We start from the raw sequence: 27725 nt of genomic DNA, 5'->3' as shown, positions 1-27725 counted from the left end.
GTAGTGCCGATGGTCAGTATCCAGCACAGATCGTTTCTGCCCAGCGATGCTTTGAGCATGTGTTTTTGCCTTTATCTATCTATGTGCACAGGCATATAGATATACCTCGTGTCCATCTTCCTGTGTGAAAGTGCGTCGATGATAAATGCAGTTACAGTGTGTTGTCAAAACACAGGTCAGTTAAAAACTTTCACATTATTTCCAATGCTGGGATTGAAGATATGAAACTGTCCTTTCAAACTTAATATTCAAGGTACTTCCCTTTTCCACTTTGCTCCCTCTCGTTCTATTTGAAGCTCAAATACTGAAAACAATTGGAAAAAAAATCAAATGGAAATATTTGAAAGAACAGAACGAGCTTTGCAAAGGGTTCCCTTCACGATGTAATAATGCTGCCTTTTAACAGAAACTGAGGTGTCAATCAATTGGGCAAAGGGTTTTCGTTTGGAAATGTTTATATCCCTGATTATGGAATCTCCAAAGCAGCTTTTTCACAGCGTGATGCTGCTCGGATATTCCATGAGCGGTGAGTGGATGAAACACGATTAAGACTCAGGTGGACTTTTGCGATGTTAGCCCCAGCATTGAGAGAGTGATCTCCGATGGCAGCATTGGAGCGTTGGAGCCGCCAGAGTTGTTCATCGAACGCAGGCACTTCAACCAACCACCCCAATGCAGCATTCACCTGGACAAGTGAGACCACATCTGTACGCCAAGGATCAAGCTTGTCCCCCGTTTATAACAACTGAGACTTATCTGTCGATTTGACAGGAGACTCCGAGCATCATAACTGTTGAGCTTAGGCAATACCTGGAGAGCTGAGTGAGCAGTCCCAGGGCAGATCAGCTGGAGGATAGGATCGATCCACGAACGCCTAAATAACTCAGCCGACAGTTTTTTTTTAAATTTCATTGAAGTGTTGGAGGGAACGATCACGTTCTCATTACTGTAAAAACATTAATAAGGGAATTAGTCTCAGCTTAACATAGCGTTACGAGGGAATTTGCATCCGGTTTTATTTTGCACAGCAGCTTTAATCAGCACATTTTTGGAAGATGTGTACATTGAAGCACACTAAACATACTGTACAACGGCGGTCAATTAAACAGACGGCCTTCAGTTTTAAATATCATCTTGTTGTTTAGCTGGCCAAGCAGTTACTGAAACAGGTATAAATAGCAACTTGTGAATGAATTCATTTATGGAGTATATAATTCCAGTAAGTCAAAGAGTGCTCATTGCAATAGATTGTAGAAAGGCACGGCAAATTGCTCTGGAGGAATGAGCAAACAGTGTGTCCAGGGAGGTAATCGTACAAAGGATCATTATTGAATTACCTGAAGATACTGGACGAAAATCTAAAAGAAGATCTTGGCTTGACAAAATGTAATGAAATGTAAAATTTGTTGGAAATATTCAGGGAGCCAAGCAGTATTTGTAGAGAAAAAAACAGAGAACCAGTCTGATAAGAGGTCATTGCCCTGAAACATTTATTGTTTCACTTTTCACAGATGTTTCCTGACTTGTTTATTTCAAGGAGTTTATATTTTTCTTAGCTCAAATTATACCAGATTATTGTTGAAGGTTAGAATTATTCACAAATACAGTGACAATTACAAAGCACTCAGTCATCCCTTGAGCATTCACATAAGCTTTCTCTAGACAAGATAAGCTGTGCATGAGACTTTAAATCATGTCATTGACTGGAATACAGAGTGATTGGCAACCAATGCTGGCCAGACAGCAACACCCACATCTTATGAGTGCATAAGTAAAAAAAAATTCACAGCAGCAGATACAAATTACATAATGAAAAGTGACCATGGAACTAATAAATATGTAACATCAACTGAGAAACAGTATTACAAAGCCAAAAGCTGACTTCATTCTAATGTTCTGAAGGTTGCAGAGATATTGAATGCAGTTGTTATGATTTTCTGAAATTTTATAGTTTTGAAATGGGTCCCAGTGAATTGGAAGTGAGCAAAAATAATGGTACAATTCTAGAAGGAAGGAAGAGTGTAGAAAACAGAGCTATCAGCTCAACTTAACATCAGTCATCAGGAAAACACTGGAATCTATTATTAAGGAAGGGTTAACAAAGCACGACAAAAAAAAGCATGATCAGACAGAGTCAATATGGTTTTACAAAAGGGAAATATGGTTCAACAAATGTAATAGATTTTTTTGTAAATGTAACTTCCATGGGAAAAAATGAGGGCCAGTAGAGGAGGTATATTTGGATCTCAAAAGGTGCTCGTAAAGTGTCACACTTAAGGTTAGGTCTAATGGAGTTGGAGGCTGTATATCAACACATATACAACACATAGCGAAGATTGGTTAACAGACAGGAAGCAGTAAACAAGGAATCAGCACAAATGGGTGTTTTCGGTTGGGCAAGCTGTAACTAGTGGAGTATCACAAAGGTCAGCGTTAGCACCATATGAAATCAGTGCATCTGAAATCTGCAGAATGCGTGAATAAAATTCGTATTCACTAATCCTTGCCAAATCTTCTGTTGTTGCCACATGGATGCAAGTGCTTTGCCAAATTGACTGGTATCTGGCTGTACAGTAATAGTGTCACAGGTCTGGCTCGAGGAAGTAGCATTCTTCTTAATGTGTCAAACATTGCTATTAATTGAGATTGAAGCAGTTCTGTCCAGGGTTGTCTGGATCCTTACTGTGTGTATAACCTCAGATGTGAGGGGTCTCCGCTGCTTTTTCTTTGTCTTTCGATATTCAACAAACTTAGACCAGTCAGTGCAATTTGGTCTGAAATTCTTGCTGAATTGGTGCCAACTCCCTCCATGGCCTTCATGTGACCCTTGGTGTGACTACTGCAAAACAGAAGACAATCATGCAGAAATTTGCACCTTCGTCACTAATTGCTTCTTAACTAGCCCTGAGCAAACCAACAAATCATTAATGTCTGATCTGTGCATTAAAGTGATTAAATCCCAGGAGGAATTGTTGGAAATTGCTATTAATGCTGATGTACTCAATTACATTAGCACACTTTGTGCATATGGTTACTCTAACACAGAATAACTGCCCCCTTGCTGAAAAGTTCATTTATAAACTGTTCATGAAGTCCAGAATGTTAACACTGGGTTACAATTATTTTACATTCACTATATGTCTAAGTGTATCAAAAAGGTGGATGTGATAAGACGAGTGCATGGGTGAAGAGTTAGCACGCTTTTCATTTTTGTGCATTCGTTAGCTTTTCATTTTTAGCTTATGCTGCTGACTAGCAGAAATGCCAGAAAAAGAGTCAAATGAGTATGCCTACCCCCATTAATAAAAGGAAAAGGAAAAGTTGCTACAGTCATATATAGTCAGGCAACAGGGCAACTTTCTTATCAGAGAGAGATGACTGGTGGTAGCTTATCCTGAAGGTCACCACACGACAGGCAAGGTTGGAATTTGAGAAAGAGAGTTCTTCATGGTAACCTCAGTCAAAGTGCAAATTGAACCCACAGTGTTGACATCACAAATCAGCCATCCAGCCAACCAAGCAAACCAGCCCCCAAACAATTCTCAGCTTCTCCACTGACAAGTCCTCCACTGTGCCTCCATATGGCACTATATGAAACCGGAGTCTGTTGTGGCCCTGCCTTCAGCATCAGAGGAATTCAAAGGAGGTTTAGTCCCCAAGACATATAACGTGCAGGCCCACTGACATAAAGACAGCTGCCAGTGAACTAAGCTCACAGCTGTGGATGAATAGTTCCACTGCCCCAGGATTTGTGTGATTCCGAGCTTGTGACCCTGTACAAGGACAAGGGTGAGCATAGCAATTGCACAACTATTGAGGCATCTTCTTTGCGGAGCTCACTGAGAGAAGTGTTTGCCATAGTCAGCCTGGCTGATTGCATCTACCCTGAATCACAGTGTCATTTCAGAAATGAATATCTACAATTTTCATGATCTTCTCAGGCTGGCAGCTGCAAGAGAAATGCTGTGAACAGAGAAGACTGTTATAAATTGCCTTTTCTGAGTTAATTGAAGTAGTCAACCATTTAAACAAAATGTGTTGAAGCTACTGGAGAAAATTGGCTGCCCACCAAAGGTGTTCAATGTGATTTTCTTTTGTCATGACACATGATGGGTGAGTTCAAGTAAACCCTTTGAGATCCTCAGTTGGGTCCAGCAGGGCTGTGGTCTGGTACTGATTTTCTTTGGCATCTTCTCGTTACTTCTGAGGTATACCTTCAGATCATCTCACAGACAGTGTTTACATATACACCAGAGCAGATGGAAAGCAGTTCAGCCTTACTCATGAATTTCAAGACAAAGGTTGCCAAGTCTCTTCAGAGAGATGTGCTGCACTGATTGTCCTGCAATAACACTCCATACAGCATGCAGTGGCAAATAGACAGGCTGTCTCTCACCTGTAAAGAGCTTGCTTGTCTATTAGTGTCAGAAATACAAATGGCCTAGCATGTTACGAGACCACTATATATCAACATTGACAATATGACTGCAGCTACTGGATAGCTTCACATACCTGGTTTCCATGATAACCAGCAATCTGTCACTTCCTGCTGAAGTGAACACATGCATCACAGAAGCTGTAGCTGTTTTGTTCACGTCATGTAGAACAGTAATCTGATGAACAGTACCAAACTGTGTTTCCACCATGCTTCAACTTACTCATTTAAAGTGATGAGACCTGGATAATGTGTGCTAGGCAGAGGAAAAGGATGAACAGTTTCCACCTTTGTTGTCTCAGAAGTATTCTCAGCACCCCTTGGTAAGCCAGCGTTATTATCTAAGATACCCTGGATCCTGTAAATTCCATCAACATACACTCATCGTTAAGGAAGCTCTGTGGTGCAATGGCAGTGTTTTTATCTCTGATCCAGTTTCAGCTTCCACCTACTTCAGAGGTGTGTAATGTCATCCCTGAACAGCTTGATTTGAAAATATCCTCTACATTCATGATTAAGCCAACAAGATCTGTTCTGCCACTTTCATATTGTCAAAGACTTTCTTTATGGTGAATTAGCCATTGGATCATGCCCTTCTGAGTATTATAGCATTGTTCCAAGGACACCTGTAAGCAAGATTTATATTGACTCTTTTATTGATAGGTATGTGCTCAAGGCTGACTGTATGGAACAAGGTTGGAACAGGTCAGCAGAAACAAAGCCCTCAGTTGTCTGAGAAATGACTCCAGAGGAGACAGAGAGAAGCAAATCATGGATTTTCTTTGAACATAGGAGCAAGAGAATGCCATTCAAACCATCAAGGATGCCCTGTCTTTCAAGTTATTCATAGCTGATTGAACACTTCAATTCCTTTTACCTACCCTATCTAAACAACCCTGTACGTTAAAAAAATGTTTTGCACATCTGCTTCTCCTATGAAAGTGGGTAACCTCACAATTTTTTCACATTTTATTCCATCTGCCATGGCCCTGCCCCTTCACTAAACCTGTTGAAGTCCCCCTGAAACTGTGTTAAATTTTCCTCACAACACACATTCCCACATAGCTTTGTGTCATCTGCAAATTTGGAAACATTACGTTTGATCCCCACCTTCAAACCATTGATATATATTGTCAAAGGCTGGAGTCCAATTACTGATCCTTCTGGTACCCAACTAACCACAGTCTGCCAATGTGAGATCTGTTTTCTGTCTTTCAGCCAATCACTAATCAGTGCCATCGATTACTTCTTGTGTGCTTTATTTTTTCTAACAAGCCTCCTGCACAGGACTTGATCAAAAGCCTTCTGAAAATCTAAATATATTACATTCATCAACTCTCCTTTGTCAAATATGTTATTAACATCTTTAAAAAACACTAAATAAGATTATCAAAAACAATTTCCCATTTTCAAATTCACGCCCAATCCATTATCATCCAAATATCTATTTATCCCACCCTGTATAAATTGATTGTAACCTTTCCCCTACCACTAATGTAAGGCTAACAGTCCTGTAGTTCCCATTATTTCTTTGTCATTACCTTCTTAAATACTGAGGTGAGATTTTCTACCTTCCAAGCCAAAGGAATCATTTCAAAATCTATAAAATTTTCAAAGATAATCATAAATGCAGCAAATATAGCCACCTCCCTCAACACTCCAGGTTATAGACTATCAGGTCATAAGGATTTATGAACTTTCAGCCCCATTAATTTCTGCAATACAATCTTCTCAGTAGTGCTAATTTCTTTCAATTGCTCAATCTCCGTAGCCATTTGGATCTCCATTTCTAGACATTTTTTGTATCTTCCTCAGTGAAAACAGACACAAAGTAATCATTTGCCTCCTCTGCCATTTCTTTATTCAACCTTATAAATCCAACTGATGCTGCCTGTAATGAACGCACATTAATTTTGCCAAAAAATTTTTACACAGTTATAAAAGCTTTTATCGTCCATTTTATGATTTTTTGCTGTACTGCATTCCTATTCTAATCTCCATTTCATTATTAGTTTTTTGATACTTCTTTAGTTTAACCTGAAAATCTCTTAATCCTCAGATCTATTACTATTTCTGGCTACTTCATAAGTTTTCCTTATCCAATTCTGAACTTCCTTTGTTGGCCATAGTGACAGACATCCTTCGACTTTTTCACCTTAAAAGAATGTATAGTTGCTTTAAGTTATAAAATAGTTCTTTAAAACTATCCGTGGTCTATGTTTTATACAGTTGTGCTTTTTAATGTATGTTTCTAATTCAAGTAAGCCAACTTGTGCCTCATGCTTTCATAATTTTCTCTATTCAAATGTAACACTTGCTTCAGGATGCACTATTGCAATTCTACATAAAAACTAAAATTCTATCATATTGTGCTCTCTCATTGCTAAAGTTTCTATTACAAGATTGTGAATCAGCTCTTTTTCATTGCATAATACCAGATCTAAAGGGGTTGGCTTGAATGGCTCGCTTGCAATGTCGATTTTTGCCAGCAGTATGGCTTCAATTTCTGCACCAGCTGAAGTTAGCTTGAAGGTTTCTCCTTCTCAATTTCTCCCATCACCTGAGGCATGGTGACCCTCAGATTACACCAATACCAGTCATCTGTATCTGATGAGAGAGTTCCAGTAGGGCAGCACTGTGGTTCAGTAGCTAGTACTGTTGCCTCACAGTGCCAGGGACTTAGGTTCGATTCTACCCTCGGGTGATTGCCTCTGTATAGTTTGCACCCTCTCCCCATGTCTGCATGTGTTTCCATTGGGTGCTTCAGTTTCCTCCCACAGTCCAAAGATGAGCAGGCTAGGTGACAGCAAGAACAGCAGTTGCTGGAGTCAGAGTCTAAGCCGGAAATGTCAACTCTCCTATTCCTATGATGCTGTCTGATCTGCTGTGTCTCTCGAGCTCCACACTGAATTGACTGCAGGATAGGTGAACTGGCCATGCTAAATTGCCCATAGTGTTCAAGAGTATGTAGGTTAGGTGTATTAGCCATGGGAAATGCATGGCTACAGGGAAAGGGTTGGGGGATGGAGAAGGGTCTAGGTGGGATTACTCTTCAGAAGATCAGTGTGGACTTGTTGGGCCAAATGGCCTGTTACCACACTGTAGGGATTCTATGATCTATGGTGTCCTCTAGTTGGCTCCTCAACATACTTCTCTAGAGAACCACCCCTAATACACTGTAGAAAATCATCCACCACAGCTTTAGCACAGAGATACTGGGGACTGCAGCTTTTGTGCTCCGAAGATGCTGCTTGGCCTGCTGTGTTCATCCAGCTCTACACTTTGTTATATCAGCTTTAGCACTTGGTTAGTTTACCCAGTATAAATGCAGATTACAGTTTATATACATGTAAAACAGGTTATTTGTGCTATGTGCTCCTTGATCCCATGGTCCACACTATCACGACTACTCGATGGCCTATTAATAACTCCAAACAATATTTTCTATCCTTTGCTGTTTCTTAGCTCTTCCCAAACAGCATCAAATTGATGAAAGGATGGCTTGAAAGCATCAGTGACTTGTGTTATAAGACAGTCTTGGGCATATACAGAAGAAATGGTAGCCTAAATGGCATCTTGAACAAAGGATATAGAGTCAGTATCCCGAAGATGATCAGAAAAGTACACCCATGCAAGCCATCAAGGCACTGAGTCTAGTCTGAGGAAGACAGGAGAAGTGCTCCAGTGGTCAAACAGAAGCAATGAGTCGAAGGACATCATCAGTGAGTGCAGCACTTTTAACAAATACCGAGCTAATCAAGTTACGGAACTGCTTATGACAAGTGGCATCCCAGACAGACTATGGTTGAAGCTAGACATTTCACTCAGCAACAACAGATACCATGGCAACAGCACTCCACACATGAACACCACTTCGTTGAGAAGGAATGTCATCCCAGAGCTGGGCAGATACCAGAGGAACAGTCAATGACAACACATATGCATTCCATTAGAAAAGTAGCATTGGAGATAACAGAGTGTGGAGCTGGAGGAACACAGTAGACCAGGCAGCATCAGAGGAACAGGAAAGCTGACATTTTGGGTTGGGAACCCTTCTTCAGAAATGGAGGATGGGCGAAAGGGAGCTCTGAAATAAACAGAGAGAGGAGTGATATGTGAGTGCAGACAGGCGGTGGTGGGGCTGGTCAATGAGGCACATGGGGCAGATAGGTTGGAGAGAGGACAGACAGGTTGTGTCAGGGCAAAGAGGAGGGGGCGAGAGGGAGGGTTGGTCATGGGATGAGGCCATAGGTGGGGATATTTTGAGACTAGTAAAGACCAATGGGTTGTAGGCTCCCAAGATAGAATATGAGGTAGTTTCTGGGTGGCGTCATTGTGACACTGGAGGAGGCCCAGGATGGACATGTTGTCCAGGGATTGGGAGGAGGAGTTGAAGTGGTTCAGAAACTGGAGGTGCAGCACCTCATATTCTACCTTGGGAGGCTCCAACCCAATGGTCTCAATGTGGACTCCTTTATTTGTTCACAAGATGAGGGCTTCGCTGGCTACACAGTATTTATTGCCCATCCCTAATTGCCTGGGGGGCAGTTAAGAGTCAACCAAATTGATGTGAGTCTGAAGTCACATGTAGGTCTGAACAGATAAGGATGGCAGCTTCCTTCCCTAAAGGACATTAGTGAACCAGGTGGGTTTTTCCAACAATCAACAGTCGATTCATGGTCATCATTAGATTCTTAATTCCAGATATTTACTGACTTCAGATTCCACCATCTGCCATGGAGGGATTCGAACCTGGGTCCCAGAATGTTATCTGGGTCTCTGGATTAATACTCGCGATAATACCACTAGGTCATCACCTCCCCATCTTTACTAGTTTCAATATCTCTTCACCCCCCTCCCCCGGCCTCATCCCATGATCAATCCTCCCTCACACCCCTACGTCCTTGACCTGACACAACCAGGCTATCTTCACTCCCACCTGTCCGCTCCTCCCACCTCACTGACCAATCCCCACCCCTGCCGACCTTCCCCAGCCCCATCACTCAACTCTCTATTTATTTCGGACCTCCCTTCCCTCTCCCCCAATTCTGAAGACGGATCCTGAGCCAAAACATCAGCTTTCCTGTTCCTCTGATGGTGCCTGGCCTGCTGTGTTCTTCCAGCTCCATACTGTGTTATCTCTGACTCCAGCATCAGCAGTTCGTACTATCTCAGAGGGGGTGGCATTAGAGTCTCCTTGCTAACATCTCGGGGTTAGTGCCAAAATTGGGAGAGCTGCCTCATGGACTATTCAAACGTTAGGAATCATACCTTACAGGCAACATCCCAGACAGTACGATCACTTAGATATGTCCTGTCCCAGACTCCAGACCCCACAAGGTCTTGCGGCTTCAGGTGAAACCTGGGCAAGGAAACCTCCTGCTGATTTTCACACACCATCCTCCCTCAGCTGATGAATCAGTACTCAGGGTTGGTCATGGGATGAGGCCATGGGTGGGGATATTTTGAGACTAGTAAAGACCAATGGGTTGTAGGCTCCCAAGATAGAATATGAGGTAGTTTCTGGGTGGTGTCATTGTGACACTGGAGGAGGCCCAGGATGGACATGTTGTCCAGGGATTGGGAGGAGGAGTTGAAGTGGTTCAGAAACTGGAGGTGCAGCACCTCATATTCTACCTTGGGAGGCTCCAACCCAATGGTCTCATGTTGAACAACACTTGGAGGAAGCACTGAGGATGGCAAGAGCATAAAATGTACTGTGGGTGGGGGATTTCAATGTCCACCACCAAGAGTGGTTCGGCAGCAGTACTATTGATCGAGCTGGTTGGGTCTATGGGACATAGCTGCTAGACTGGGTGGTGAGGGAACCAACCAAAGGGCAAAACATACATGACCTCATCATTAGCAATATGCCAGCTGCAGATACATCTGTCCATGAAAGTATTGGTCAGAGCAACCACACACAGTCCTTGTGGAGATGAATTCCCACCTTCACATTTGAGAGTAACCTCCATCGGGTCGTGTGGAACTAGCACCATGCTTAATGGGACATACTTCAAAAAGTAAGTTCTCAAAGCTTGCTAATACTTCAAAAAGATCTTGCAATATAAGACTGGACATCTGTGAGGCACTGTGGGCCATCAACAGCAGCAGAACTGTACTCCAGCACAATCTGTAACCTCATAGCCTACATATCCTCCACTCAATCACTGCCGTCAAGCCAAAGAATCAACCCTGGTTCAATGGAGAGTGCAGGAGCGCATGGCAGGAGCAGCACCAGGCATACCTGAAGATGAGGTGTCAACCTGGTGAAGCCATCAAACAGGACTACTTGCATGCCAAACAGCGAATGCAGCGAGTGATAGACAGAGATAAGCGATCCCACAACCAACAAATCAGATTGAAGCTCTGCAGTCCTACCACATCCAGCCGTGAATGGTGATGGATAATTAAACAACTCACTGGAGGAGGAGGCTCCACAATTACCTCCATCCTCAATGATGGAAGAACCCAGCACATCAGTGCAAAAGATAAGGCTGAAGCATTCACAGCAATCTTCAGCCAGAAGTGCCAAGTGGATGATCTATCTCAGCCTGCTCCACTGGTCCTCTGGATTACAGATACCAGTCTTCAGCCAATTCGATTCACTCCATGTGAAATCAAGAAATGGCTGGAGACACTGGATACTGCAAAGTCTACAGGTCCTGACAAAATTCTGGCAATAGTACTGAAGACCTGTGCTCCCGAACTTGCTGCTCCCCTAGCCAAGCTCTTCTTATACATTTACAACACTGGTACCCGACAATGTGGAAAACTGCTCAAGTATGTCCTGTACACAAAAAGCAGGACAAATCCAACTCGGCCAATTACTGCCCAATCGGTCAATCTCGATCATCAGATGGAAGGCGTCATACACAGTGCTATCAAGCAGCACCAGCTCAGTAATAACGTGTTCAGTGTTGCCCAGTTTGGGTTCTGCCAGGGCCACATAGCTCTGACCTCAAAACATCCTTGGTTCAAACTTAAACAGAAGAGCTGAATTACAAAGATGAGGTGAGAGCGACAGCCCTTGACATCAAGGCTGTATTCAACCGAGTGTAGCATCAAGGAGCCCTAGCAAAACTAGAATCAATGGGCATCAGGGGCAAACCCTCTGGTGGTTGCAGTCATACCTGACACATAAGAAGATGGTCGTGGTTGTTGGAGGTCAATGATCTCAGCTCCTGGGCATCTCTGCAGGAGATCCTAAGTGTAGCACCCTCAGCCCAAACATCTTCAGCTGCTTCATCAGTGACCTTCCTTTCAACATAAGGTCAGAATTGGGGATGTTTGTTGATGATTGCACAATGTTCGGCACCATTCGTCACTTCCCAGATACTGAAGCAGTCCATGTTCACATGCAACAAAATCTCGATAATATCCAGGCCTGGGCTGACAAGTGGCAAGTAACATTCGTGCCACACAAATACCAGGCAATGACAATCACAACCACAACAATCTAACCACTGCCCCCTCACATTCAATGGTGTTACCATCACTGAATCCCCCACTGTCAACATCTTAGGGGTTATCATTGACCAGAAACTCAACTGGACTCACCACACAAACACTAGCTATAAGAGCAGCTCCCCGGCTAGGAATATTGCGCCAAGTAATTCACCTCCCAACTCCCCAGGATCTGTCCACCAACAAGGCACAAGTCAGGAATATAGATAATAAAATGTGAGGCTGGATGAACACAGCAGGCCCAGCAGCATCTCAGGAGCACAAAAGCTGACGTTTCGGGCCTAGACCCTTCATCAGAGAGGGGGATGGGGAGAGGGAACTGGAATAAATAGGGAGAGAGGGGGAGGCGGACCGAAGATGGAGAGAAAAGAAGATAGGTGGAGAGAGTATAGGTGGGGAGGTAGGGAGGGGATAGGTCAGTCCAGGGAAGACGGGCAGGTCAAGGAGGTGGGATGAGGTTAGTAGGTAGGAGATGGGGGTGCAGCTTGGGGTGGGAGGAAGGGATGGGTGAGAGGAAGAACAGGTTAGGGAGGCAGAGACAGGTTGGACTGGTTTTGGGATGCAGTGGGTGGGGGGGGGAAGAGCTGGGCTGGTTGTGTGGTGCAGTGGGGGGAGGGGATGAACTGGTCTGGTTTAGGGATGCAGTTGGGGAAGGGGAGATTTTGAAACTGGTGAAGTCCACATTGATACCATTAGGCCGCAGGGTTCCCAGGCGGAATATGAGTTGCTGTTCCTGCAACCTTCGGGTGGCATCATTGTGGCAGTGCAGGAGGCCCATGATGGACATGTCATTTAGAGAATGGGAGGGGGAGTGGAAATGGTTTGCAACTGGGAGGTGCAGTTGTTTGTTGCGAACTGAGCGGAGGTGTTCTGCAAAGCGGTCTCCAAGCCTCCGCTTGGTTTCCCCAAAGTAGAGGAAGCCACACCGGGTACAGTGGATGCAGTATACCACATTGGCAGATGTGCAGGTGAACCTCTGCTTAATGTGGAATGTCATCTTGGGGCCTGGGATAGGGCTGAGGGAGGAGGTGTGGGGGCAAGTGTAGCATTTCCTGCGGTTGCAGGGGAAGGTGTCGGATGTGGTGGGGTTGGAGGGCAGTGTGGAGCGAACAAGGGAGTCACAGAGAGAGTGGTCTCTCCGGAAAGCAGACAGGGGTGGGGATGGAAAAATGTCTTGGGTGGTGGGGTCGGATTGTAAATGGCGAAAGTGTCGGAGGATGATGCGTTGTATCCGGAGGTTGGTAGGGTGGTGTGTGAGAACGAGGGGGATCCTCTTAGGGCGGTTGTGGCGGGGGCGGGGTGTGAGGGATGTGTTGCGGGAAATACGGGAGACGCGGAGCGAACAAGGGAGTCAAACTGATGTCCATTTCAAGCCCACCGACTCCCACAGCTACCTAGAATACACCTCCTCCCACCCACCCTCCTGCAAAAATTCCATTCCCTATTCCCAATTCCTCCGCCTCTGCCGCATCTGCTCCCACGACAAGACATTCCACTCCCGCACATCCCAGATGTCCAAGTTCTTCAAGGACTGCAACTTTCCCCCCACAGTGATCGAGAATGCCCTTGACCGCGTCTCCCGTATTTCCTGCAACACATCCCTCACACCCCGCCCCCGCCACAACCGCCCTAAGAGGATCCCCCTCGTTCTCACACACCACCCTACCAACCTCCGGATACAACGCATCATCCTCCGACACTTTCGCCATTTACAATCCGACCCCACCACCCAAGTCATTTTTCCATCCCCACCCCTGTCTGCTTTCCGGAGAGACCACTCTCTCCGTGACTCCCTTGTTCACTCCACACTGCCCTCCAACCCCACCACACCCGACACCTTCCCCTGCAACCGCAGGAAATGCTACACTTGCCCCCACACCTCCTCCCTCACCCCTATCCCAGGCCCCAAGATGACATTCCACATTAAGCAGAGGTTCACCTGCACATCTGCCAATGTGGTATACTGCATCCACTGTACCCGGTGTGGCTTCCTCTACTTTGGGGAAACCAAGCGGAGGCTTGGAGACCGCTTTGCAGAACACCTCCGCTCAGTTCGCAACAAACAACTGCACCTCCCAGTCGCAAACCATTTCCACTCCCCCTCCCATTCTCTAGATGACATGTCCATCATGGGCCTCCTGCACTGCCACAATGATGCCACCCGAAGGTTGCAGGAACAGCAACTCATATTCCTCCTGGGAAACCTGCGGCCTAATGGTATCAATGTGGACTTCACCAGTTTCAAAATCTCCCCTTCCCCTACTGCATCCCCAAACCAGCCCAGTTCGTCCCCTCCCCCCACTGCACCACACAACCAGCCCAGCTCTTCCCCCCCACCCACTGCATCCCAAAACCAGTCCAACCTGTCTCTGCCTCCCTAACCGGTTCTTCCTCTCACCCATCCCTTCCTCCCACCCCAAGCCGCACCCCCATCTACCTACTAACCTCATCCCACCTCCTTGACCTGCCCGTCTTCCCTGGACTGACCTATCCCCTCCCTACCTCCCCACCTATACTCACTCCACCTATCTTCTTTACTCTCCATCTTCGGTCTGCCTCCCCCTCTCTCCCTATTTATTCCAGAACCCACACCCCATCCCCCTCTCTGATGAAGGGTCCAGGCCCGAAACGTCAGCTTTTGTGCTCCTGAGATGCTGCTTGGCCTGCTGTGTTCATCCAGCCTCACATTTTATTATCTTGGAATTCTCCAGCATCTGCAGTTCCCATTATCTCTCACAAGTCAGGAATATGACAGAATACTCCCCTGTTGCCTGGATAACTCCAGCCCCAACAATTCACAAGAAGCTTGACACCACCCAGGACAAAGCAGCCCACTTGATTGACACTATACTCAGGTGCATCCTCTCCCTCCACCATCGATGGTCAGTAGCAGCAGTGTGTACTATCTACAAGATGCACTGAGGGGCAACCCACAGCGGATGGACGACAGCGGTTCAAGAAGGCAGCTCACCACCACCTTCTCAAGAGCAACTGGGGTGGCGATAAATGCTGGCCAGCCAGTGACGCCCACATCCCACAAAATGAATAAATATTTTTAAAAAGCACCAATATAGCAGGATTGTAAACTGATTGATTAATGATCAATTGGGAAATAAATGCAAAAGGTTACTCCACCATTTTTGTGGATCACTGATAAATTGATATTTTCCCTTACTCAAGGTTAGGATCGAAGGATTTTTCATGCTTGACAGGAACGTATAAAACATATTCTCAATAACTGCAACCTTGTGACAAAGCTCAAGCTTTGAATCTGCCAGCCATGTGCTGCAGGATTGCCTTGCCTAACCTGTCTGTTCAGCACACACATAGGATCATTTGGAACTTGTACATTTAAAGTTATGTAAAAGTTATACAATGTATTTGTAAATACTAAATGATAAGTACACAACAATAGAGCTGCATTGCATGTTTTTTAGGAAATAAAACATTCTATTTCACTCAATAATTTGTCACTTCATTGCAAATGATTAACATCTGCTGATTAACACCCTAGCACTTCCTCAGAGTTTTGTATAACTGCATAATGAATTCTAAAATCAGACAATAAAATTGTTCTCAACAATTATTTGATGTAAGAATCCAATCTGAAGGTTGACTACAGTTCAAATTCTGATCTGACCATGCATCTAAATTGGCTCACTGGTGAAAGTTGAATTTGGTGTTTGAGATGTATAACCTACTCAAATTGACCTGAAAATTAAGACAAGGTTTTCAAAGGTCAGTTCTAAATCTCAACAAACATCAAATGGGTTCATGGATTCTTAAGATACGGCATAACTTATTCCCTGAAAGCTTTCAGAGCTATATGCCTTTTACTTGACTCAGATTCTGTCATTGCGTTTTAATCTCAGATTTTATATAAATTGGAATGGGAGATAAAAATTCCATTTAAGTGTAAAGTCTGGTCCAGTATCAGTGCCTCGTCCAATACTGACTTGTATCAGAAAATCAGGAGGCGTGCCACATGTGATTCTTTATCCATTGAATTCTGTGGAACAAAATAATGCATTGATAATCACGGTGTCAGTCAAGATACCTTGCCATTAGCTTGGATTTGGAAAACCCACCACATTAGTAATTGGTTCTTATCTGTCAGCTCTCTGTCAGTCCTTCCCATTACATTGCATGCTTAATAGTGGTGGCCTCAAGGCTGATGTCATGCTGTGCTTTTACATAATATTTACTTTCTGGGAACAGGATATGTACATTGCAGATGAAGTCCATGTTAAAAAATGTTTTTTTTTCTTTAAACTCATGGCCAATAATGTTTCCTTTAGAAACAGTCTATTGAAAAGTTTCAAGCATTTTGGAGCTACTACATAAGTAAAGAGAGGTCTAAGAGGGAAAATTGCTGCCAGTTATTGTGATTCAGCTTGATATTAATCTGAGATAAATCTGTTGAACTGCCTCACAACTGTAAGAGGACCAACAGCAGTAAGAGATGAACATGAATAGATCAGCAAGAATAGAACAACTTAGTTGGGTTGAGTGCTTTAAGGACCCACATGATAATTACGATTCAAAGGACTTTCCATTAATATGGAAAGTCCTCACCCCTATCCCAGGCCCAAAGATGACTTTCCATATTAAGCAGAGGTTCACCTGCACATCTCCCAATGTGGTATACTGCATCCATTGTACCCGGTGTGGCTTCCTCTACATTGGGGAAACCAAACAGAGGCTTGGGGACCGCTTTGCAGAACACCTCCGCTCGGTTCGCAATGAACAACTGCACCTCCCAGTCGCAAACCATTTCCACTCCCACTCCCATTCTTTAGATGACATGTCCATCATGGGCCTCCTGCAGTGCCACAATGATGCCACCCGAAGGTTACAGAAACAGCAACTCATATTCCGCTTGGGAACCCTGCAGCCCAATGGTATCAATGTGGACTTCACCAGCTTCAAAATCTCCCCTTCCCCCACCGCATCCCAAAACCAGCCCAGTTCGTCCCCTCCCCCCACTGCACCACACAACTAGCCCAGCTCTTCCCCTGCACCCACTGCATCCCAAAACCAGTCCAACCTGTCTCTGCTTCCCTAACCTGTTCTTCCTCTCACCCATCCCTTCCTCCCACCCCAAGCCGCACCCCCATCTCCTACCTACTAACCTCATCCCACCTCCTTGACCTGTCCATCTTCGCTGGACTGACCTATCCCCTCCCTACCTCCCCACCTATACTCTCTCCACCTATCTTCTTTTCTCTCCATCTTCGGTCCGCCTCCCCCTCTCTCCCTATTTATTCCAGTTCCCTCCCCCATCCCCCTCTCTGATGAAGGGTCTAGGCCTGATACGTCAGCTTTTGTGCTCCTGAGATGCTGCTTGGCCTGCTGTGTTCATCCCGCCTCACATTTTATTATCAACGACTTAAGTTGCTGCAAGCAAGCGTTGTAATAGAATACATTTTGAAAATTACTGATAGCAGGAGGACAAGAGGCAAAAGGTCAAGGTGGCAAAATTATAATGTTCTAATCACTGAGAAATGGACTTCTGAGTTGGTTAGTCGGAGTAAAAAAAACTATGGGATTATTCAAGAAACAGTTTGAGACATTAAGATTGAAGCAAATACAATTCTTGTGTCTTCTTTTAACTTTGTGAAGTTGAGTAAAATGAACAGTGCTGATTCCAACCTTGGCCAGATTATCCTTTCACACCCATATCTCAAAATATGGATTCCATTTCTGCTTAAAGTGTCATCCAGTGGCTTGAGGGTAATGAGAATTGATAGGCAACTACTGACAGCTCTTTGTTGCTCAACCTCCTCATGACATTGTTTTCTAACCTTAATATGCATCATCAAACATACTGTTCTTCGAGGAGCTCGAACAGCTCATCCACTTCACTAACACCTTCTACCCCAACCTCAAGTTCACCTCAACCATCTCCGATCCCTCTCTCTCCTTCCTGGATGTTTATTTCTATCTCTGGCAACCTCCTGCAGACTGATAATCATTTCAAGCCTACTGACTCCCACAGCTACCTAGAGTACACCTCCTCTCGCCCACATTCCTGCAAAAATGCCATCCCCTATTCCCAATTCCCTCGCCTCCACCACATCTGCTCCCAAGATGAGACATTCCACTCCCGGACATCCTGGATGTCCTCGTTTTTCAAGAACCGCAACTTCGCCTCCACAGTAGTCGAAAACGCCTTTGACCGTGTCCCCCGCATTTCCCGCAATTTATCCCTCACACCCCCTCTCCACAAGAATAACCCAAAACAGAATGCACCTCGTCCTCATGTACCAGCCCACCAACCTCCAGATTCAACGCATTATCCTCCACCACTTCCGCCATCTGCAATCTGCCCCCACCACCAAAAACATTTTTCCCTCCTCACCCTTAACTGCTTTCCAGAGAGACCATTCTCTCCGTGACTCCCTTGTCTGCTCCACACTCCTGACCAGCCCCACCACCCCCAGCACTTTTCCCTGCAACTGCAGGAAGTGCTATTCCTGCCCCTACGCCTCCCCCTCACCCCATCCCAGGCCCTAAGTAGACCTTCCACATTAAACAGATGTTCACCTGCACATCTGTTAATGTGGTATACTGTATCCGCTGTTCCAGATGTGGCCTCCTCTTCTATCGGGGAAACTAAACAGAAGCTTGGGGACCACTTTGTGGAACACCTATGCTCGGTTCGCACCAAACAAGTCACGAACCATTTCAACTCCCCCTCCCACTCCTTGGACAACATGTCCATCCTGGGCCTCCTGCAGTGCTGCAACGATGTCACCCGAAGGTTGCAGGAACTGTATCTCATATTTCACTTTGGAACCCTGCAGCCCAATGGTATCAATGTGGATTTCACATGCTTCAAAGTCTCCGCTCCCCCGGCCGCATCCCAAAACCAGCACAGCTCGTACCTGCCTCCCTAACCTATCCTCCCACCTATTCACTCCGCCCACCTCAAGCCCCACCCCCATCTACCTACTAGACTCACCCCGCCTCCTTGACCTGTCCATCCTTGCTGAACCGATCTATCCCCTCCCTAATCCCCACCTATACTAACCTTTACTGGCTCCAACCCCACCTCCTTGAACTGTCTGTCTCCTCTCTGCCTATCTTCTCCTTTATCCATCTTCAGTCTGACTCCCCCTCTCTCCCTATTTATTTTAGAACCCCCTTCCCCTCCTCCATTTCTGAGGAAGGATCTAGGCCCTAAATGTCAGCTTTCCTGCACTTCTGATGTTGCTTGTCCTGCTGTGTTCATCCAGCTCTACACCTTGTTGTCACTGTTCTTAATTATTTTACTAATGAATATTTCCTACTTTCATAAAAATGATCTAATTTTCTGAACATCGAATTTGCTAAATAATCTCAGTAGTTTTCATACTTTGGAACTGTGACTACACTTCAAAAGTACTTCACTGCTTTTGAAGTGCTTTGAGATGTTGTGGAGACATGAAACGCACTATTAAATCCAATTTACATCAGTGCAATCTGTCCCTTATCAAAACTATATATAGATGAGTTATATGTGAGCTTTTTGGAAACTTTATGGGCAGTGAAGCATGTTCTCAATCAATAAGATTTGCATTATTTTGGCATTGCTTCAGAGTATATTTGGTATTGTTTTAGAACATAACTTCATCAAATCTGACCATCCTAGGCCAATAAAACATTCCACAGTATCATGTATCAGGAACAACCAATCTCAATTTTTATGTTGCACATCTGCAATTGTTACTGGGGAGGTGATGGCCTAGTGATGTTATCGCTGGACTATTAACCCAGAGACCCAGATAACGTTCTGGGGAGATAGTAGGAAATGCCGATGCTAGAGAATCTGAGATAACAAGGTGTAGAGCTGGATGAACACAGCAGGCCAAGCAGCATCAGAGGAGCAGGAAAGCTGATGTTTTGGGTTGAGACCTTTCTTCTGAAGAAGGGTCTCAACCCGAAACATCAGCTTTCCTGCTCCTCTGATGCCACTTGGCCTGCTGTGTTCATCCAGCTCTACACCTTACTATGTCTAGTGTTTTGGGACCTGGGTTTGAATCCTGTCCTTGGCAGATAGTAGCATTTGAATTCAATAAATAACTGTATTTAAGAATCTAATGATGACCATGAATCCATTGTCAATTGTTGAGAAAAACCCATCTGGTTCACTAATGTCCCTTAGGGAAGGAAACTGCCATCCTTACCTGGTCTAGTTTTCATGTGACTCAAGACCCACCGTAATGTGGTTAACTCTTAACTATCCTCCTGGCAATTAGGGATGGGCCATAAATGCTGCCTGGCCAGTGACGCCCTCATCCTGTGAATAAATTTCAAAAATGGATAGAAGGACTGACTATGTGGCATGTTCTAGTGCAATATTATACCCTGCAGTTTAACATGCTATTCTAGTCAATACAATTTGCTGCAACTTAACATGTTGTGGTAGATGATATAAAATCATACAGTGCAACAAACTGTTCTGTATTAACATGATACCTGACAGCAAATCAACAGAATATTATTGACTCTAACATGTTAATCCAGATCAATACAAATATCCTAATGCATAACATTCTAATCCATGCAAATACAAAATTCTGCATTGTAGCATTTTCCTTTCCACCACTGAGATAACTTGAAATTTTTTACATTCTTCTAAATGAACAGAACATTCAGATTGTGTGTGTGTTGATATGATAAACATAACACATTGGGGCATTGTAGACATCTTTATGTGAAGGTGCAATCCTGTCAGTCTAAAATACTTTGTAATACTATGGAATGGCATACTGATCCAGGACAATATGTTGAAATGCTTAATATAAGTCCAGTGTTAGTCGCTTTCTATGTGTGCAAGAAAATTATCTGGATTCTTTGTTGATTCAAAGTTGCTCCTTGCTTCTGCTGTAGAATTCTAAGCTTATTTAGAATAGTTTAGAATCAGTGTAGGATTGTGCAGTAAAAATAGGACATTGTTGGATGTTAGAAATTAAAAATTTTACTATAGAGATCAAAATTAAACATTCATAATGGAAAGTAAATAAAATTGTTGAAGTTACATTAAGAGGGTGAGAAGAATGAAGAAGGGAGCAAGCCCACAAGAGTCAGATCCTATGAGGGCATCAACCAACATAAGATAGAATGCCTACAATGTGGAAGCAGGCCATTCGGCCCATTGAGTCCACACCGACCCTGCGAAAAGCATTCCACCAGTGCGCACACCCTACCTCATCCTTGCTTTTCCCACCCTAGGCACTACAGGGCAATTTAGCATGGCCAATGCATGCAGCGTGCACATCTTTGGACTTTGGGGGGAAACCAGAGCACTGGGAGGAAACCCATACAGACACAGAGAGAATGTGCAAACTCCATACAGAAGCTGGAATTGAACCCAGATCCCTGGTGCTGTGAGGCAGCAGTGCTAACCTCTGAGTACCATGCTGCCCTGGTGTTGTGACTAGCAACTCCCTCTTTGTGTATCAATTTGTTTGTAACCTCAGTGTCATATCTTGCTCTAAGATGAGCATTCAGTCACAAACTTGCACCATCGCTAAGACTGTACATTTGTACTTCTATTCCACCTTCTCAATCCTGTCTTTGATTTAGCTGTTCAGCCTGTCCTCCAGGGAAATGGATTGCTCCATGCCCCCAGCCCTCTCCACCATCTGGAAGGAAAGTCAGTCCTGAACGGACCAATATTTAAAAAGCCTTGCTCCTAGGAATTCCTTCCAGGGCTGAGCTATTCTCAGGGTCAGTCTTCCACCCCTCATTTGTTTCTTTGAACTCATTTGTTTTGTTGTCCAAGAAAGTTCTTTCAAAAAATATCCCTTTTTACTTTGAACCACCCAACATTGCCTAGCATTTTTTTAAGTTAACCTATTTTTCTAATCAACCCATTCAGAGTTGTTATTATGTACATCTGGAGCAGGTGGGACTTGAACACAGGCCTCCCGGTCCACAGGTAGGGATGCTACCACTGTGCCACAAGAGAGCCTTTGTCCAGCATTTTATTGCAGATTGATGCACTTAATTACCAATGTATGGAGCAGCTAAGGGCCTCGATGAGATTAAATTAAGTGGATGACTTTCCATATTGCGGGGAATAGGTGGGTGTGAAGGCAGTGGACTGGGCACTGGACACAAGTCATGTGTCCCTTGTCCCTCATTTCTTGTGAAAGACGAGCCAAGCAGGACCTGAAAAATGAAGCCCCAAATCTTTGTTATCTCCATCTTGTCCAGGTTCTCATTCTATCCTTTGTAAATTTGAGGTATTGAGCATTCTGCTGCCCATGTCCATTTGTCACCCATTCCCAGCCTCCAACTTTCATGCTCGTGACCTTTACTCAATTTGCAAGCTTGTCCTCAAAACCCCACCATGGCCTTGTCCTTCCCTGATCTGCATTCTCTTCCAACCCCATAACCCTGTGAGATTTCTGCATTCCGAAATTCTGCACTCTTAGGCACCATTGTTTTTAATTATTTACATTTTGTCATTGTGTCTTCAGATAAGTAGAATATAAACTCAAAGTAGGTAGATCAGTCTGTCACACTGTAGAAAGGACAGATCGTGATATTTGTTAGAAGGCACAATTTTAAATACAGTGGATTTGTGTGGAGTCAGATGCTAACTCTTCAAAATGCCAAGAGAATGTGCAGAAAATAGTCAAGAAGGTTAATGAAATGCCAGCCTTCATATCTAAAGGACCAATGCAGATATGAAGAGATTATGCTGCAGTTGTACAAAACCCTAGTTACACACCATTTATAGTACTGTGAGCAGATCTGGACAACACAACTTAGGAAGGATGTCTTGGTCTTAGGAGTGATCTAATTAAAGTCTTCAGCAAATTAACAGGAAAAGATAGGGTTGATAAAGGTAAACTGTTTCCCCTGGTTAAAGGTTCCCCAACCAGGACACAGCCTAAGAGTTAGGGCAAGGCTATGAGGAGAGATATGAGAAAATACTTTCACACACAAGGAGCGGTGAAAATTTGGAACATTCGTCCTCAAAAGGCCGTTAATGCTAATTGAGTTGTTAAATTTAAATCTGAGATAAATGTATTTTCTTAAGCAAAGATATCAAGGGATATTGACCCAAGGCAAGTATATGGAGTTAGACCATATATTAGCCATGATTATTTGGAATGGCAGTACGTGCTCAAGGGCTGAATGGCCTACTGTGTTCCTATGTTCTTAAAATTTGGAATATCCTCCTGAAATGTTTACATCTGTCCTCACCTTCTTCCGTCAACATATGCCTCCCTGGCTAAGATTTGGCTACCTGCCTGAATCCTTCCTAAATTGGAACAATATCATACTTTGTTTCATAATACTTCTGTCTGCATCTTTGGAAATATTATTGCTTTAAAGGCATTATATAAATGTAAGCTAGTGTTGCAGTTGCTGGGCAGACTGCAGAAGTTTTAATTTTTTTATATACTGGAGGAGACAAGTAACTTACCTGGGATCTGTGAAAAAGAACTTGAAGGTGTTGTAAGGGCAAGTTGTGAACACCAGTCACTTTACTGGCAGCATGCTAGCTGAGCAGCTGTCCAAATTTAAGGGAAATATATCTCAGGAGGCCGACAGAAATGACTGACAATTCTTAAGAAATCAAAGGAGAAAACTGCAGGAAATCTTGTCAATCAAACCTACTGATTTTCTTTGAGTATGTGTCAAAGGAATATGATAGGGGTAATGCAATGCATGATATGTATTTGGATTTTACAAAGGTCTTTTGTAGAAACCCCCAGAAGGCTTGATAATATATCTATAGTGGGATTCAAAAGAAATATCTTTCAATGGCAACATAATTGACTGATGACGATGCTGATACAATGAATGTTACCGTGGGCAGAAGGTGCCCCTGATGCGTACAGGACAACCCCTCAATGAGGTGCCATCCTTCAGTTTGCCTTTGCCCATGCTGGTCACAAAAGCTGACCTGCCCTCTTCTACCTGCCTGCCTATGCAGACTGCATTATGATATGAGAAGCATATTATTCAGATCAATAGATTTGCAAAAAATTGGTCTTTGGGATTATTTATTTACCTAGAGTAGTGGATCTGCCAATTACAGCACCCACCCTCCTCCCATATTATGTGGTGAGGCCGGATTGAGTGGGAAGGTAGTGGGTGAGCCACCCAACCTATTTTACATGAACAACCCCCCCCGCGATGCCCTCTACAACCACTACCAACACCGCCCCACTATAAAATGTCCTAGTAGGGGCAGGCAAGAACCATTCCTTTCTTTGGTAAATACCATCCATTTGGTTGCAGTTTTGGGATCTTTGATTCTTAACATCTTCATCTAGGGCTAGAAGGCCACAAACACAGTGGCTAACTTTGAAGCAGTTACAAAAATAATGAAGATGATGGATTGCCAAGTTGAACACAATAAATTACATTGGATTATTTAGAAAATGTTTCAGAATGAAGCAGTTTAATCACAAATGAAATTCAGTGTAGAAAAATGCTGGGTACTTCACATGGGAAAAATGCAGTCAAGAAGAGAATATAATTTAACTGTATGGAAAATAATTTATATGGAAAACAAAAAAGATCCAGGGACCCTAATGGACAACAAATTGAAGCTCGCAGTATTTGGTGGCAGTGAGTAAAGAAAATCAAAATCAGTAATGTATCATAATGCCAAGATTGAGCATAAATAGTGACGTAATCGTGTTACATTATACATTAGGTGATGTGACCACAGTTGGGATACTATGCTTTGTTGCCATAATTCAAAAAAGATATGGAGGCTATTGGAAGAAACCAGAATAATTCAGAATGTGGAGGGATTATGAGAACCAATTATGTCAATTTGGTATGCTCTCATTTGAAAAGTGAAAGTTGATCTGTTATTATTGTTGTTTATCAGATTCTTTTTTTTTAGAAAAAACTAATTTAAAATGCAATATTTGAGAAGTAAAATATGTGTGAAAATAATTTTGGAACTATGGTTTCTAAAGCTTTTTATGCTGGTAGGTTTTTTTTGTCTTTTTTTTCAGTATGCTATAGACAAATTAATAGAGACTGATTGCTATAATTATTCAAATCCATTATTATATTATACAACTACAAGGATAGTAGATGATAAACAAAAGCCATCTTATGGGTGATAATGGGAACTGCAGATGCTGGAGAATCCAAGATAACAAAGTGTGGAGCTGGATGAACACAGCAGGCCAAGCAGCATCTCGGGAACTTCCAGGGATGCCTAAGCTGAAGAAGTTACTCTCCTCCCTCCGGATCAACCTCAGGGAATCTCTCTCCCACTGCAACTCTCTTGTAATCTCTTCAGCCTTGAAACTGCTCAACCATGTCCTGAAGACTCTCCTCTCTACCTATCTTCTTTTCTCTCCATCTTCAGTCCGCCTTCCCCTCTCTCCCTATTTATTCCAGTTCCCTCTCCCCATCCCCCTCTCTGATGAAGGGTCTAGGCCCAAAACATCAGCTTTTGTGCTCCTGAGATGCTGCTTGGCCTGCTGTGTTCACCTAGCTCCACACTTAGCCACCTTATGGGTCCAGGATTCCCATTTCCCATTTTCCATCTTCTGCCATCTTTTCTCACTTCTCAGCGGTCAAGTTCAGTATGTGAACTGACGGGAGTCCAAAGAGTGCCGTTTCTCTTCGCATCCACAGCTCACTTATGTATCTTTCCTTCGAGGCCCAAGTATAAATGTAGGGTGCCTAGTCTCAGTCTCAGCGTGCAAGGCCAGAGCACTAATTATTTTGCATTCATTAATGGGTGTTAGAGAAATCAAGCCTCATTGTGTCAGGATAGTGCCAGTAAATAGTGAGGGCTTAAAGTTGATAAAAAACTATTATGGCCACGTTATTTAGGAATTAACAAACTACAATAGCATGGCTGATAAGCATTTGTGTTTTTCTCATTACTGGTTTAATAAAATTTTTAATAAAATTGTTTAATAAAATTGAAAAAAAGAAAAACTAGAATAAATTTTATTCATCTTTAATAGTTGATGCAGCAGCAGGCGACAATAATGGCATCAGTTGCCCAGGGAGGTTACCTGAACCCTATGGCAGCATTCGCAGCAGCACAAATGCAGCAGATGGCAGCCTTGAATATGAACGGACTGGCAGCTACACCTATGACACCAACATCAGGTACGTGTGGAGTGCTCCCACTTAATTAGAATCACATTCCTACCATATCATTCAAAACATCTCAGTTGTCACAACTGAACAATCGTTTCCTTTTTTCTGAAAGCTTTTACTTCTGGCGGGATGCAGTTTCAAAGGAGGCAGCCATCAGCTGGAGGGGTACTGAACCTAGTTACTAGTTGTCAAATGTCTGCCTAGATAGTATCAAGAGGCAATGGCAGCCCTCACAGCTAAGTCCAAGCTTGACACCCTAGTGCAAACCTGACTTTACCTTGAGATGGAATGGTATACATTTTCCCAATTGTATTTTGCTGATTGTTGAGCACAGACAGAACCTCATTTGCCTCATTTATCTTTGGAATGCAAAAGTCCATCCATAGCCTTGCTGACATCAACTAACCCATAGTACAGGAATAGTACAGGAATCTTATAAAAAGTATGCTTAATGGTACATTTTAAAATTGGTGTTATGATACAGATAAACATACTGAAAGCACCAAGCCAAACCCTTTCCAAGATATTTTCTGATCAACCTGTTCAGAAATGTTACTATACACTTGGTGGGAGTTAATCCTTGGCCTCCTGGTTCAGAGTTAGGGACTTTAGCACGGCATCACAAGAGGCCCTAAGCCTTTTCCAAAAAAAAGTTAATAAATTCAGTTCAGTTGTTCAGAGGTTTAACAATCTCATCTACACTATCAGGAGACTTATTGAGCAGGGTTTGGCTTGGTGAGAGTTTTGAAAAGGGTTCGGCTTGGTGCTTTCAGTTTCTCTAGCTTTATTGTGACATCAATTTTAAAATGTGTACTTTTTATAAGATTCCTGTACTATGCTGTTTTAGTAGAACTGGATGAATCACTCCAGCATGCATTTCTTGGTTTCTACATACAAGTGCAAATCATTCCATAAAACTAATTTCCCATGGATGTGAAGTTAGAACTTGCCCTTGAGCAATAGAAGTACAAAGGGTGTTATTGCAGCCTGGTTTACAATTCTTGTAAAGTCAATGGAAGTAAGTGGTTATCATGTAAAATCAAAATTTCTATATTGAACTTTGATACCTCCAATAAAGAATAGTTTGTTTAGTTGGGAGATGAGTGGAACATAATGGCATTTTTCCATTCATGCATGGGTGATGAGAGTGACACTTCAGTAGAGGCCAGAGTCATAGAGTCATACAGCACAGAAACAGAACTTTGGTGCAACTTGTCTTCGCCAACCAGACATCCCAATCTGACCTAGCCCATTTGTCAGCATTTAGCCCATATTCCTCTAAATCCTAACTACCCATCCAAATACCTTTTAAGCATTGTAATTATTCCTGCCTCCATCCCTCTGTGTGAAAACCTTACCCCTTAGGTCCATTTTATATCTTTCCTCTCACCTTAAACCTATGCCCTCTTGTTTTAGATTCCCCCACCCTTAGTAAAAGATCTTGGTTATTCAACCTATCCATGCCCTTCATGATTTTACAAACTTTTATAAGGTCACCTCTCAGCCTCCAATATTCCAGGAAGAAAACCCCAATTAGCCACTCCCTATAAATCAAACCCTCCAGTCCTGGCAACATCCTTGGAAATTGATGCCGAAACACCACACCCCCAGTTTTTTTTTTAATTCACCAATGCCGTACGTTCACTTTGGGCCTTGGCAACAAATGGTCTCCTTCCCACTCCCACAGATTAATCAATGTAAAGCTGCTTTGTCATTGTGTCAGCCCTTCATGTAT

The 27725-nt window shown here is 43.5% G+C and overlaps 1 protein-coding gene across 15 annotated transcripts in view; it reads left to right on the top strand.

Moving 5' to 3' along the window:
- Nucleotides 1–27725, top strand: part of celf4 (CUGBP, Elav-like family member 4) — a 1237212-nt gene that overhangs the window by 1089035 nt on the left and 120452 nt on the right. For all 15 annotated transcript variants that reach the window (XR_009446241.1, XR_007247548.2, XM_048530893.2 and 12 more), the window contains exon 7: nucleotides 25852–25999. Coding sequence is in view for 13 of the 15 variants with exons in the window: in XM_048530893.2 (XP_048386850.1) it covers nucleotides 25852–25999 (148 nt within the window). In the remaining 2 variants the exon portion in view is untranslated. The remainder of the gene's footprint in view (nucleotides 1–25851; nucleotides 26000–27725) is intronic.

This window comes from Stegostoma tigrinum, chromosome 1, assembly GCF_030684315.1.
Source record: "Stegostoma tigrinum isolate sSteTig4 chromosome 1, sSteTig4.hap1, whole genome shotgun sequence".
NCBI classification, from domain to species: domain Eukaryota; kingdom Metazoa; phylum Chordata; class Chondrichthyes; order Orectolobiformes; family Stegostomatidae; genus Stegostoma; species Stegostoma tigrinum.
This window is presented reverse-complemented; position numbering and strand designations above follow the sequence as displayed.